Genomic DNA, 12,818 nt, shown 5'->3' with positions numbered 1-12,818 from the left:
GTTTTATAAGCCAGTAACGCTAAAGTTAAAATTTCAACCCAGGGCATATGGTGCCGCCAGCAGGTCAATCTTACCTGTGAGGCAAGTGCATCAGCAGCCTGATGGCGCCTTCAGACTTCCAGATACCCCAATATTGCTGCTGTGCCTTTGGCCAGACCCCAAAAACTTGGGGAAAAGTTTACCAAGAAAGTAAACAGCCAAAAGTTATGTATGTGGGAGACACACCCACACACCACCTTGGGCTCAGTTATATAATTGGAGGCATGGCCTCTCTGGTTCCTGATTGAACTTCTTAACGGCCATGATCCCAGAGACTCAGAAACAAATCTCAAAACCCAGCAGCTTTTGGCAGAAATGCGTCCAGTCTCTGCAGTAGATTACCGGCACTGGGCCAACCCAGGTGGGAATAGGTTTCGTGCCTTGCCCTGTTCCTCCTGGTGGCTCAGTGGCCGCCATCCTCAGAGGCCACTGGACAGTCAGGTTTGGGATCGCAGTGATGAGACACGCGAGGCCTCACAGGATGGGGGTGGAGCCGGCCCTTTCCTCTCCACCCCAACAAGACCCCGAGTTGCCACCCACAAACAGCCTCTATGGCTCCTGATCAAGATGCTTAATGGCCATATCCCAGAGACTCAGAAACAAGTCTCGAAACCCAGTGGCTTTTGGCAGAAATGTGTCTGGACCCCGCAGTAGGTAACTGTCACTAGGCCACCCCAGAGGGGGAAAGGGTGTTGTCCCTCTGCCTGCTCCTCCTAGGCGACTTGGTGGCCGCCATCTCCAGAGGCCACTGGACAGTCAGGTTTGGGCCCTCAGTGATGAGACACGTGAGGCCTCATGGGATAGGGTTGGAGCCAGCCCTTTCCTCCCCACCCCATCGAGACCCCAAGTCGCCGTCCATGAACGGCCTTTCTGGCCCCTGATCAAGCTGCTTTACGGCCATGATCCCAGAGACTCGAGAACAAATCTCAGAACCCAGCAGGTTTTGGCAGAAATCCCTCCAGATTTAAGTGTTAAAATTTAGGAATTTCAAAATCGCGCAGCCACTACTGCGGCCACACAACATCATATGTTATTCATAACCAGCAATAGAAAACAAAATCGTATACTGTTGCCTTTCCAGTGGATCTGAGTGTTGGGGTAAAATCCCAAATAATAATGGTGAGTCTGGTGTCAAAATATTGAATGTGATCAAAGTAGAGAGAGAGTAATGTGGAAATCATCTGCCCCACAAGTAAGGGGAAGGTGTGGGATGGGGGTATACTGGGATTTTTGGTGGTGGAGAATGGGCACTGGTGAAGGTATGGGTGTTTCATTGTATGACCGAGATTTAAACCCGAAAGCTTTGTAACTGCTCTCACAGTGATTCAATAAATAAAATTATAAAAAATGAAAGAAAAAAAAGTAAGGCGGAGTTCATGCCCAATTCAATCAGTGGCTGAATAAATAACAGTACTCCTACATAAAAAAATAAATAAATAAAATTTTAACCCAGAGATTCCTGTGCAATGCATGTGTAATAGTTTGATGGCATCTCAAACATAGCACTGTAGCACTGTCTTCCCATTGTTCATCAATTTGTTCAAGCAGGCACCAGTAATGTTTCCATTGTGAGGCTTGTTGTGGTTTTTGGCATATTGAATATGCTATGGTAGCTTGCCAAGGTTTGCCATGCTGGCGGGATACTCTTGGTAGCTTGCCAGGCTCTCCAAGAGGGATGGAGGAATTGAACCCAGGATGGCCGTGTGCAAGACAAATGCCCTACTGGCTGTGCTATGGCTGCAGCACAAACATAGAACAGCTCAAATATGATAGATCTTCCCCAAATATACTCTCCCTCTCATCAGGCCTTTTTGTTTGTTTGTTTCAATGAGTGATTCCACTTTTCTCTTAGTTTTTCAAGTCAAAAAAAATATTAGTAATATATTTTATTTCACTTGGTCCTGAGATTTTTGCCTCTGTTCCCTGCCCCTTCCTTGGTTTTATTTCTTTTTTAAACTTAATTCAAATATCCTGGCCTTGTTTCTCAGTCTCTGATGTCTAATTTAGACTTTCCTATAGGTTTGAAAGTTTGAAACAAGTTATTATTTTTCAGACTTAGAGTTTGGTTCTTCCTGACCATGGTCTTTGCTAGTTCTGTCTCCCTACCCTCATTGCTTCCAAGCACCTCTCCCAGTTCTACTGATGGCTTTCCTTCCTCTGGCTACTGCCTTGTTTCACATGCTTGAACAATAATAACCAGACTCCTAAGAGGCTGATAAGGAAAACTAAGACTGTCAGTGTATTAACTTATGACTTATAACTACTAAATAAATGGAAAAGCTAGTGTAGCTGTTTAGCACTGATGATTATTGAAAGCTAATGTTTAATGAGAATATTATCTGGTGAACCTAGAAGCACAGTGAGAATAGTTTGATGATTTTGAAGGCAACGTCTAACCTGTTGGAGCCAACTCATCGTACATATTGCTGCCAACTGGACTAATGACTTTATCATCTGCTCTACTCTCTTTGTGAGTACATCTTTGTCCTCCCCATTAAATCAGTGCTTAGCACAAGGATGAATACTTGCAGAATTTTCTGTCCTGGATTGTGCTATGTGAGCAGTGCCAAAATCTGCTCTCGCACTTCTGTTTCCATCTGATCTCTGCTCTGTATTGTTGACAACATTCTTTCTAAATAAGTGAATGACACATTTTTTTGAAACCAGAGTTGCACTGTTTTTACCTTGGGGTTAAAGATGGTCTTTTAGTAGCATTTGAATATATTCCACCTCAGACGTTTGGAATTGATTTCACCAGTTTATTCATGACATTTACTCTGTGTCACCTCTGCGTACCAAGCAACTCACTGGCCAGATTGTGTGTCCTATAGCTAGAAAAATATATTATCTGCTCATGCCTATGGCCCATCATGTGGTAATCTTTATGTACCTCTTTAAAATATATAGATATTAGGATAAGAAAGAGAATGTATTTCTAAAATTAGAAACATGTTTCTAGAATTAGAAATAATATACTTCTAAAATGACAACATGTTTCTAAAATCTGATCTTGAAGAATACAGAATTACTACAAATGAATATGCCACAAGATTTGAGGGCAATGTGAATCTACTTGGCTATTTTTTATAGGTAAAACTAGAATGAAAAGAATGGGCAAGATAATGAGCTAAATGTGGAATATTTTGTAAGCTTGATAGGAGTAATTTTGTAGACACAGATGAAGACTACTAATTTACAAAAGATTTGCAGTTGCATTGTTTTTGCAACAATTATAATTGGGTTCTAATTATAATTACTATTATGATTAGACTAATGGGATGTTTTTTTAATTATGAGGAAAAAATTATTCAAGACCTGTTCTTATTCTTCATGTGTAAAAGAATCTGAGTAATAACATATCACTACCTACATGTGCCAGTACCCAAAGAACATCATTCGTCACCTGGAACCAGAGATAATTGCTCAGACCAACCTATGCTTACCCACTGCCTTCTAGAGAAGAGCGTGTCTTGAAGAAGGAACCCTCGTCAAATAGCTGGGAGTACTCCTCCAAGTTCCAAATGTAAATTGCTACACATGTAATTTTCTTCTGGCCACAGAGGACAAGGACTCTATATGTTTCATTCTCCACCACATGCCCAGTTCTCATTAAGGATTTATTTACTATAGAGTCTGAATAATGCCATGATATATTCCAGAACTTTAATTTCTTATTTATTTTTGTGTAGCAAATTACCCCCAAATTTAATAGCTTTAAAAAAAACACAGTTCACAGTTATTTTCCAGTCCCTCTAGGCCAGAGACTTCAGTGAAGCTTTGCCAGATCCTCTGGTCCTGCACTTCTTGGGAAGGCATCATCTTAAGGCTCAGCTATGAAGAGTTTACTTTCTAACTTATGCTGGGATTCCTGGCCGGACCCAGTTCCTTACACACTGTGGGACGGAAGCTTTCATTCAGCTCCTTGCCAGTGAGCCTCTTGTAGTGGCTATCTCACAACATGGCTGCCCTCTCCATCAGAGGGAGGAAATGAGAGAGTGCAAGAGTTAAGTGTGTTAAATTAGGAGTTACATTCTTTTGTAGCTTAATTGTACAAGTGACATCCCATCATTCTGACCATATCCTATTCATTCAAAGCAAGTCATGACATTCATAAAGTTCAGCCCACCTACAGGGAGATACACATACAAGTGATAAGGATTTTTGAGCCATTTTGAAACACCACCTATCAAACATGAACCTTTTAAAAGATGATATTCTGGAAAAGACTATTAATATTTAGATAGATTTTGTAAAAAAAAATTCAAATAAATGTCCTATTTGTTAAGAAACCTTACTGCATCATTTTCCTGAAATAAAATAACTAACATTAAATGCGGATAATGCAGCACCTGAATCAACTATAGTTTGAAAGTATTTCCAGATTATTACATGGTAATAAATAATGATCGTCTGAGAGTACAGAGACCAAAATGCAAGGGAGTGTATTGCAGAAGGCTTAATCAATGTTTAGCTATGATGGAATGTAAAATCGAAAAGCCAAGGATAGAAATCAAATTGCCTTTCTGCAGAAATATCCTCAACAATTGAAAAACTGCTCTATAAAACTAAAGAACAGCTTGATGATTTAGAAAATAGAAACTGCAGAAATATTCTGTAGATCCTAGTTGTGTCGCCACTGCTTATTAGCTTGTCTGTTTGAGAGTAAAGAGGAAGGGCAACAAAAAAGAAATTCAAATTAGTGAATTTTTTGCTCTGGCCCTGAGCCACACTGGCTTAGGACTATTAACTCTAAGTATATCCTGGACTAAAAATAAATCTTCTGCTCTTTTATTTTCAAGTAACTTTTCTTCCTCACATCCAAACCAGAACACAGATATAGATGTAAGTAATTTATACCCAGACTTACTTGATGGATTCTTTAATGAATGGAGTTTGATGTTCTGATATGGAAAAATTATTCATCACATCCACAGAAATATTTATTATTTTAAAATAACATAAGTTAGTCACCTCAGCCGTGTGTGACTCCCAGAATGCTAATTGGAAATGTATAGAACAGGAGATCAATGACAGACTGGCAACACTTCAGCAAAAGCCACTTGCCCTATGACCAGGAAATGTCTGGGCTTAGCAATAGATTATTCTAATGTGCCTAGCCAATAAAATTCATTCTATTAGGATTTTTCATTAGATTTATTTGAGTTTAAAATTCTAAGGTTTCCCTTTGTACTTGAAACCCATTTCATAGAAGCAAAAACGCTTACCCCTTTGGGAAGAATGCTTAGACCTATTAGTGAAATTGGAAAGGTCATGAACTTTACAGCTAGACATCTGTCTCTGCCTGGACCCTTGCTGGTGCTCATGACCCTGAGTAAGTTACCTTAATTCCAAGGAAAATCCGTGCCCTATATAGAAATTGAAGTGACCGTGATGACAATCATCATCGTAGCTAACATCTGCTAAGCACTTGTTATGTCTAAGAACTGTGTGACTCCTTCTAGTAATCCAGTGAGAGGTAAATACAGTTCTTATCCCATACATATGTGCTCTATCCACCATCCATCTTCCCCTTCCACTTTCCCTTCCTGCCTGTTTCCCCGGTTCTGCTGCGAGCATGCACGCATGCGCACACACAGAGACACAGACACAGACGCGTGCGCTTGCACACACGCGCGCGCACACACACACACACACACACACACACTTTCAACTTGTCCATTAGTAGTGATCTTCAGCCTTTTCAGATGTGCATGACTCTATTTCAAAGCTTTTGGCTAGATTCTGACTCTTCTCGTAGCAAAATAATCAAGTTCTTTGTGAAAGCTTGCAGCCTCACAGATTATTAGGAGCTGTTTCTGCTTCGTGTACTACATGTTTCTTTTCTGCTGCTGATTCTAAATGCTTTTCTCTCTCCGTTTCTAATAGTTCTCATTTATACTGACTTCTTTGAGGGGTAGCTAACTTTAAATTCATGCCTTATTTTTATCTTTGAAGAGATACAGGAGGGGGGAGAGAGAGGGGAGAGAGAGAGAGAGAGAGAGAGAGAGAGTAGTATGTGCACATGCATGCAGGGAGAATACAGACTCTTAATACAGCCTCTTAATTGCTTTTATTATGAGTTCAGTAGTATTTGGTGCACCGACCAGGAAAGAATAGTGAAAATAGACACATCTTCATATCTGCGGCTATTTTTACTTGAATCCAGATTCTATGTTTTTTTCTAATATGTAGTTAACAATCTGAATGACACATTCTTTATGGTAGCACAATAATCCCGTCCATTACATCACTTAATTTATGAGAGTGTTAACACCAAAATCGATAAACATTATTTCTGAAATGTCAAGAGTGTTAATGGTGTGATTAAAAAAGAAAAAGATTCTAAAATCTCTCCACACATATCCCTTTGATATACTGTTGTTGAGGTGCACCTATCCAAAGCTGTGATATCGAAGCCTTAAATCATTAAGACTCCTTCAACTTTAAAAATGTGTGTCGGAAGCTATTTTTAGCCACACGAATCTTTTGTGCCATATTGTGGAATTCTGTTAGCAGAGAGAGGGAGAGACTCTACGTCTCAGAGAAGATTGTCTCAGGTTGTTTTGAGACATATCAACAGTTGCTAAGAAACCATCGCTAATGCTTCTGGGAAATTCTGTAATAATTCACTCAGAAATTGGGAGAAATTTTTATAGAGCAAAGCTTCTTAGACAAGGAAAGCATATGAAGGATGATATTAGGGAACAGTTTTAAACTGGAAAAAGTATTTTAAAGTTTCCTAGAAGATTGAGTTTAAATGGGGTTTCTTAGCTCCATATAATCGCCTCTTACAGAATCCTGGAAGCTTTCATTTACATCTGATTTTAGAACAAGAAGCATTTTAAAATCTGGTCACATTTCAGTTTATTTTCCATGATTGATGCTTTAAAATGGAGATTAGCACTTCTTTTCACACAGAGAATTAATTAGCATGCTGGGATGGTGCTTTCACTGATTCCCATCTCTTTGAGAGAAAAGGCTATATTAATAGTAAACATTTAATAGGCACTGACTGTTTACTAGGTTCTCCAGAGACAGAACCTTGGCATGTAATGGACTTATAACTCAAATAGTCCACTATGATCAGCCAGGGCATTAGAGTGAAAGACATTCACCAGACTCTCTTGTGGAGGTTCTTCACTGGGGAAGTCAAGTTAGCAGCCCAACATTGATTTGATCACCAGCCCTGTGAGGACTCTTGATTAATTCCTTGCAACACTTCCATCTTCTGTTAGGTATAGTCCACCTAGTCAGAGAGAAGGCTTGACCCCCACGGGAGTATCACTTTTAGATAAGCTGATTTCGGCCAGACTCTTGGATCTATATGCTTTATGACTTCTGGTCTTATGATGAGAACCTGGGGAAACTATAGCAGTAGTTCATATTTTATTTTTTTCCTCTCATTCACAAACATAATATATAGGCATTAATTATGAGCATGAAGTTAGGATTAGAACATAGTTAAAATACAGTCCTTGTCTTCGGATTCTGGTAAGGAAATAGTTTTGTGAACCCAGCAATTGCAAAATAGTAAGACGTACCATGACACTATCTTTAAGTTGGCAGGGAAGGAATAGAGCACTTTTCCTGCCAGAAAGATTGAGCAAAGGTCTCATAGATGGAAAAATCCTCCAGCTAAAGAGGAATACATTGGTCATACTCATGGAGAAGGGGGTTAGAGTGAATGAGCACTGTGGGCAGAATCCAAAAGGCAGGTCCAGAGAACAGGCCCCAGGCAGCCATAGTGCTGGTGTCTGGTAGCTTAAGAGGGCAAAGCGATAGAACATAACAGGGGTACAGAGCCCCTAGCATAGAATTCTTGTTCTTCCAACATATGCAGTGGTTTCTTGAACTTCTTTTGAAATACTGCAATTTCCTCCTTCCTCCCAACCCCCAGTTAAAAATCCACTACACTGAGCCAATAATAGTGGGGAGAACGAAGACGGAATATTATTAGGAGAAAAAATAGATGTCTTGGTGAAGTTGCTGGAGTTGAGGAAACACACAGTCCCAGCTTCTCCCCAACACATTCCTCTCATATTCTCCTCTCATATTCTCATATTCTCACAGAGGGGTCTCTCTCTGTGTCCCCCTCTCCACATCATGCTCTTTCACATAGACCTTGGCTTCTGTTTGCACTGTACAGGAACACTTTCCCACCTGGTGAAGCAATCCTTTCTGAACAAGTGTGCCTAGCCCCCATGGCACCTCTGCATTTCTCTAATTAGGATACAGCTGGATACTGTCCAAGGATTTCTCTCTCCTATTTAAGTGGAGCCTCTTTCTCAGCAGAGGCCATATTCTGTCCTGTGTAACATGCAAAAGCAGCAGGTGACCATTATAAGTAAGATCTAATATTCATTGACATGAACTGATCTGATTCAGTCCTTGGATGCAGGGTGGGGCGTGACACATGTATCTTTTCTGCCTGCCACTTGCAAAGCAGGTGCCAAGCACAACAATAATTTGCAAAATGCTCAGATGTCAGATGATCCCAAGAACAAGGCCATTCAGACACTTGCCTTGGTGTCTGTTCCTGCTGGGATTTTTCCAACAGCAGAGAAGCTAACAGTCAAGGCAGCATCCGGTTACTTCATAGGATTCAGAATCTACAATGTAGAAATGGCTCAAAAAGACCTGATGCTGGCAATAAGATGATACAAAGGCAGGCAAAACATAGATACAAAGAAATAAACATGATTACAGCAGCAAACAACCACTAATTGCCCAATGAATGACTTGGACTTTTTAATGGCTAGAGCAGAGGTTTTCAAACTACAAAGAGGAGCTTACTGCCTCCTTTTCAGAAAAAAAAAAATCTCTTTGTGCTCCCCTGTAAATCTACTTTCTTTAAGAAAACAAACAGAGCATCCTCCACCCCCTTTTCACCGGAAGTCATCAGTACCCCCAGAGATGGTTCCAGAGCTGCCCAGGGGACTGAAGTGCCCATTTGGGAAAGGCTATGCCATAGGAATATAGAGGAGCCACAGGGAACTGGTAGGCTGAGGTAGAGTCGGCAAACTCAGTGTTAATTTTGAATCTGAAGCCCCGACTTTGCATTCCCATCAGAATAGTCACCAAAGAAATGTTCCATTTTAGTGAATATGTTAGCCGAGAAGCTTGTATCTGAGCTACATTAAAGGTCATGCTTGAAGTAGGCCAAATGTGATATTGATTAGTGCGTTTTTTCTCTGTGTTAGAGAAACAGAAACTGTTGGAGAAAATGTCCATGATGATTTGACTAGTACCCTTTTCCCAGTGTTATAGAAAGATCAGCAGCATTCTGGATGATTTTGTGCTTGCTTTAGCTGGATCGCCACCTAGCCAGACAAATTGTTAGTTACTACTAACTCCTTAGGACACATGATTGTGTTGAGTATGTTTTTTGGTATGTAGGTTAAGATTCCTTGCATAAACAGAGGAAAATTCAGAATTATTACTATTGTCCCCAGTAGTAATAAAGAATTATTAATTCTGTGTTTTGTAATTTCTGTATGGAGATACAGAATTATTAATACCTTTAAGCTATCTGACACAGTTTTTCCTCTGATACGCACAGTGGGGTATTATTAATGATTTCTTTACACTCTCCCAACTTTAAACGAGAGCTATTTCCATAGATAAGAAAGGATGTAACATAATGTTTAAGAACTTTGATGTAGTATCCAGCTACTGAGTTTCAAATATTGACTTTTCTAAACTAGTTGTGTAACTCAGAAGACACTACTGATTTCTCTGCCTTAGTCTTCTCATCTGTAAGATGGTAACAATTATAGCTATCCTTGATGGAGTTATTACATGGATTATATAGAATAATTAATATAAAATGTTAAGAGTTAGTCCTGACATATTGTATGCAAATACACGATAAATAACAACTATTACTGCTAATAATTATCTTTTCTCAGGTTGGTGATAAGGAGAATATTCAGCCACCAAATTCAAAGGTAATACACTAAAAGAGGTAAAGGTAAAGACCCTCCCGTTGATCATCGATTTGCTCGAGCGGGCCCAGTAACGTCTCCATTGGAGACTTTGTTGTTACTGTGTTTGGCATATCGAATACGTCACGGGTGGCTTGCCAGGCTCTGCCGCGCGGGCGAGATACTCTCGGTAGCTTGCCGGGCTCTCCGAGAGGGGCGGAGGAATCGAACTCGGGTCGGCCATGTTGGCTGCGTGCAAGGCAAACGCCCTACCGCTGTGCTATCGCTCCAGCCGCAGGTGACTAATATAAAACATAATTTAAATAGCATATTTATATAGAGATGAATTCACATACGTGTATATTTTTTGCCATCAAACAATCATCACTCAGTGGACCATCTGGTAGTGATTCTAACTCTGTGGAAGTCTGCCATGGGGGTAAATGGCAACCCACATGGAGATTGCCTCAGGCTCTGGCAGGTAGAAGCTATTCCTCAGAATTTCAAAGGCACACAAACTGGCTTGTTGTGGAGACATGAGTGGCACTATACATGCCAGGATAACAATCAGGACATATTGTTCTTCAGGTTGCAAAGAAAATAAGCATCATGCTTAAAAAATTTAGTCACACCATGCTTGATACAGTCCTAAGAATAACATCATGATTCGTATGCCATATACTTGGTTCTAACAAGCCATTTGCTTCTGTTAAGCTTGCTAGTAGGTTAGACAATCCTGCAAAGACAGGCCGTGTAGGGCAGTTTATAAGCAACATTTGTTTACTCTGTGCGGAAATGATGGTGAGAGTAATAGATGCAGACAGAGATAGCAAATGCATTTACAGTGACTAATAGCACCAAACAAACAAGGTTGCATTCCTATACCACTCGTCTGCTGTTTTTTTTTTTTAATTATTATTTGTTTGTTTGTTTTACCTTGCCCTTTGTTGTTAGATTCAGGTATTAACACGGGAGGTTAGATCAGATAAGAATGTATCTAATCCATCCTAAGTAGATGACAAAAGCAACTTCTTTGGAATATAAAGAACCTTATTACATACTGTCCACATGTCCATGACTGAAAACCAGTGGCTCACAGTCAGAATGATGAATAACAAAGGTTGGTCTCCTTTGCTTAGTTGTACATCACTTTGGTCATATTATCAATCGCTGAGCTGAGAAAAGTTCTCCCAAATTTCACTGGATCCCCCTTGAAAGAGATAAATTTTAGCATCTCAGTGGCATCATCTTTTGCGATCAATCAGCAATAACCAGCAAATGGAGATTTAGTGTTGGTGTGTGTGGAAGGCACAGGCAGACAGCATAGCTCTGGACATAGCAGCCCGAAGAGAGTCTCTTATCTTTAAGGGTGGGACAGTAATACACAGATTACATAGAAGAATTAGTCGATAACAATACATTCCATTATAAGATCCTAAGAAATATTATAGGCAGTATATGGGAAAGTCCCAGATCCCAGAGAGAAAGTGTAAGAAGAGTTTGTTTATTGTGAAATGAAATGGTTCTAGAAGGCTTTTTCAAGGAGAGACACACAGACACACAGACCGACAGATATGGGAAAAGCCTGAGACTGTCTTTGAATATTTGGTATGTGTGAGCCATCTGAGAGCATATTAGTGGTAGGCGGGCCAGTTGAGAGGTGAGGAAATATGTTGATCAAGAATAGAAAGCAAGACAGATTAACACAAGCCTAAAATACACTTTAAATATGAACCTCAGATGAACATTTGCTGTCTTCAGCTCTGCCTATAGAGCTTAGACTACTGGCGCAGTGAAGACTCTATTCACTCTTGTCCAGGCTTGTTTGGTTCAGGCCACTCAGATAGAGATGTCTGGAGAACATAAGTTTGAGACCAGCTTGCAGGGAATGAAAGATAAAGCCAGGTAACTTGAACTTTTTTTTACAGATTTATTTTTCCCCCACTATAGTCCATATCCCCAGGCTTTCAAGTGTATGTGCACTTGAAAATGATGGGCATAATCCTCTCCAAAAGGCTCATTCTCAGATCTCTAGCTCTTAGAGGATATGGAAAAGGATCAACAGTCACAAAAGGGTTTAATTTCACTTAATAAGCAAGAAGTAATATAGAATGGTTTTGAGCAAGAGAGTAGCAGAAACCTGGTACCTGGGATGATCAGGCATATGTACAGGTGAGGGAGAGTAGAGACTGGAGCCAAGGTAACCTGGCAGGATGCTGCAAGAGGCTGAAAAAACAGTATGACCACCCCAAGTAGCACTGATTGTTTTCAAGGAGAGAACAAGGGGTGGGGTTGGAAAGAAAGTTAGGCTCTGAGGAGACGAAACAAGATTTGTGGAGAAGAGAAGCAAAGGGGAGGCAAAGTTAGAATTGGTTTTCAAAGAAATCAGCCAACTTTTATTTAAGATTCTTGCTTCATTAAAATGTTGATATTCGGGTTTTGCACACAAATGCTTCTGTTCCTGCCAGAACAAGAATGTGAACCTCCCCTGCAAGACCTGAGCCGAAACATTGAGGTGCAGCAATCCACCACCACCATCATGGGTTAATAATCAGGACATCAGGCAGTTGTAAACATTCATTACATGAATGAGGAGATTCGAATTGTTTGGATCTTTTGTTTTTTTTTGAATTATCAAACTTTATATTCTATTTTTTTCTTTTTAAAAAAGTTATGTTTTATTTGGTGCTGGAGCGATAGCACAGCGGGTAGGGCATTTGCTTTGCACGTGGCTGGCCCAGGTTCAATTTCTCTGCCCTTCTCAGAGAGCCCGGCAAGCTATGGAGAGTATCTTGCCCGCATGGCAGAGCCTGGCAAGCTCCTTGTGGCATATTTGATTTGCCAAAAACAGTAACA

General features: G+C 40.3%; 1 protein-coding gene across 2 annotated transcripts in view; it reads left to right on the top strand.

The window, feature by feature from the left end:
* The window catches only part of ATG10 (autophagy related 10), a 307,540-nt gene that overhangs the window by 267,738 nt on the left and 26,984 nt on the right, over window positions 1-12,818 (top strand). The window contains exon 6 of one of the 2 annotated variants that reach the window (XM_056112566.1): window positions 9,948-9,986. The exons of the other annotated variant lie outside the window; for it this stretch is intronic. Within the exon in view, the coding sequence (XP_055968541.1) occupies window positions 9,948-9,986 (39 nt within the window). The remainder of the gene's footprint in view (window positions 1-9,947; window positions 9,987-12,818) is intronic. 2 annotated transcript variants of the gene reach the window in all.

The sequence above is a fragment of the Sorex fumeus genome, unplaced genomic scaffold (genome assembly GCF_029834395.1).
Source record: "Sorex fumeus unplaced genomic scaffold, SorFum_2.1 ptg000018l, whole genome shotgun sequence".
Classification (NCBI taxonomy): domain Eukaryota; kingdom Metazoa; phylum Chordata; class Mammalia; order Eulipotyphla; family Soricidae; genus Sorex; species Sorex fumeus.
The sequence above is the reverse complement of the archived record's forward strand: the minus strand, read 5'-3'. Positions and strand labels throughout refer to the sequence as shown.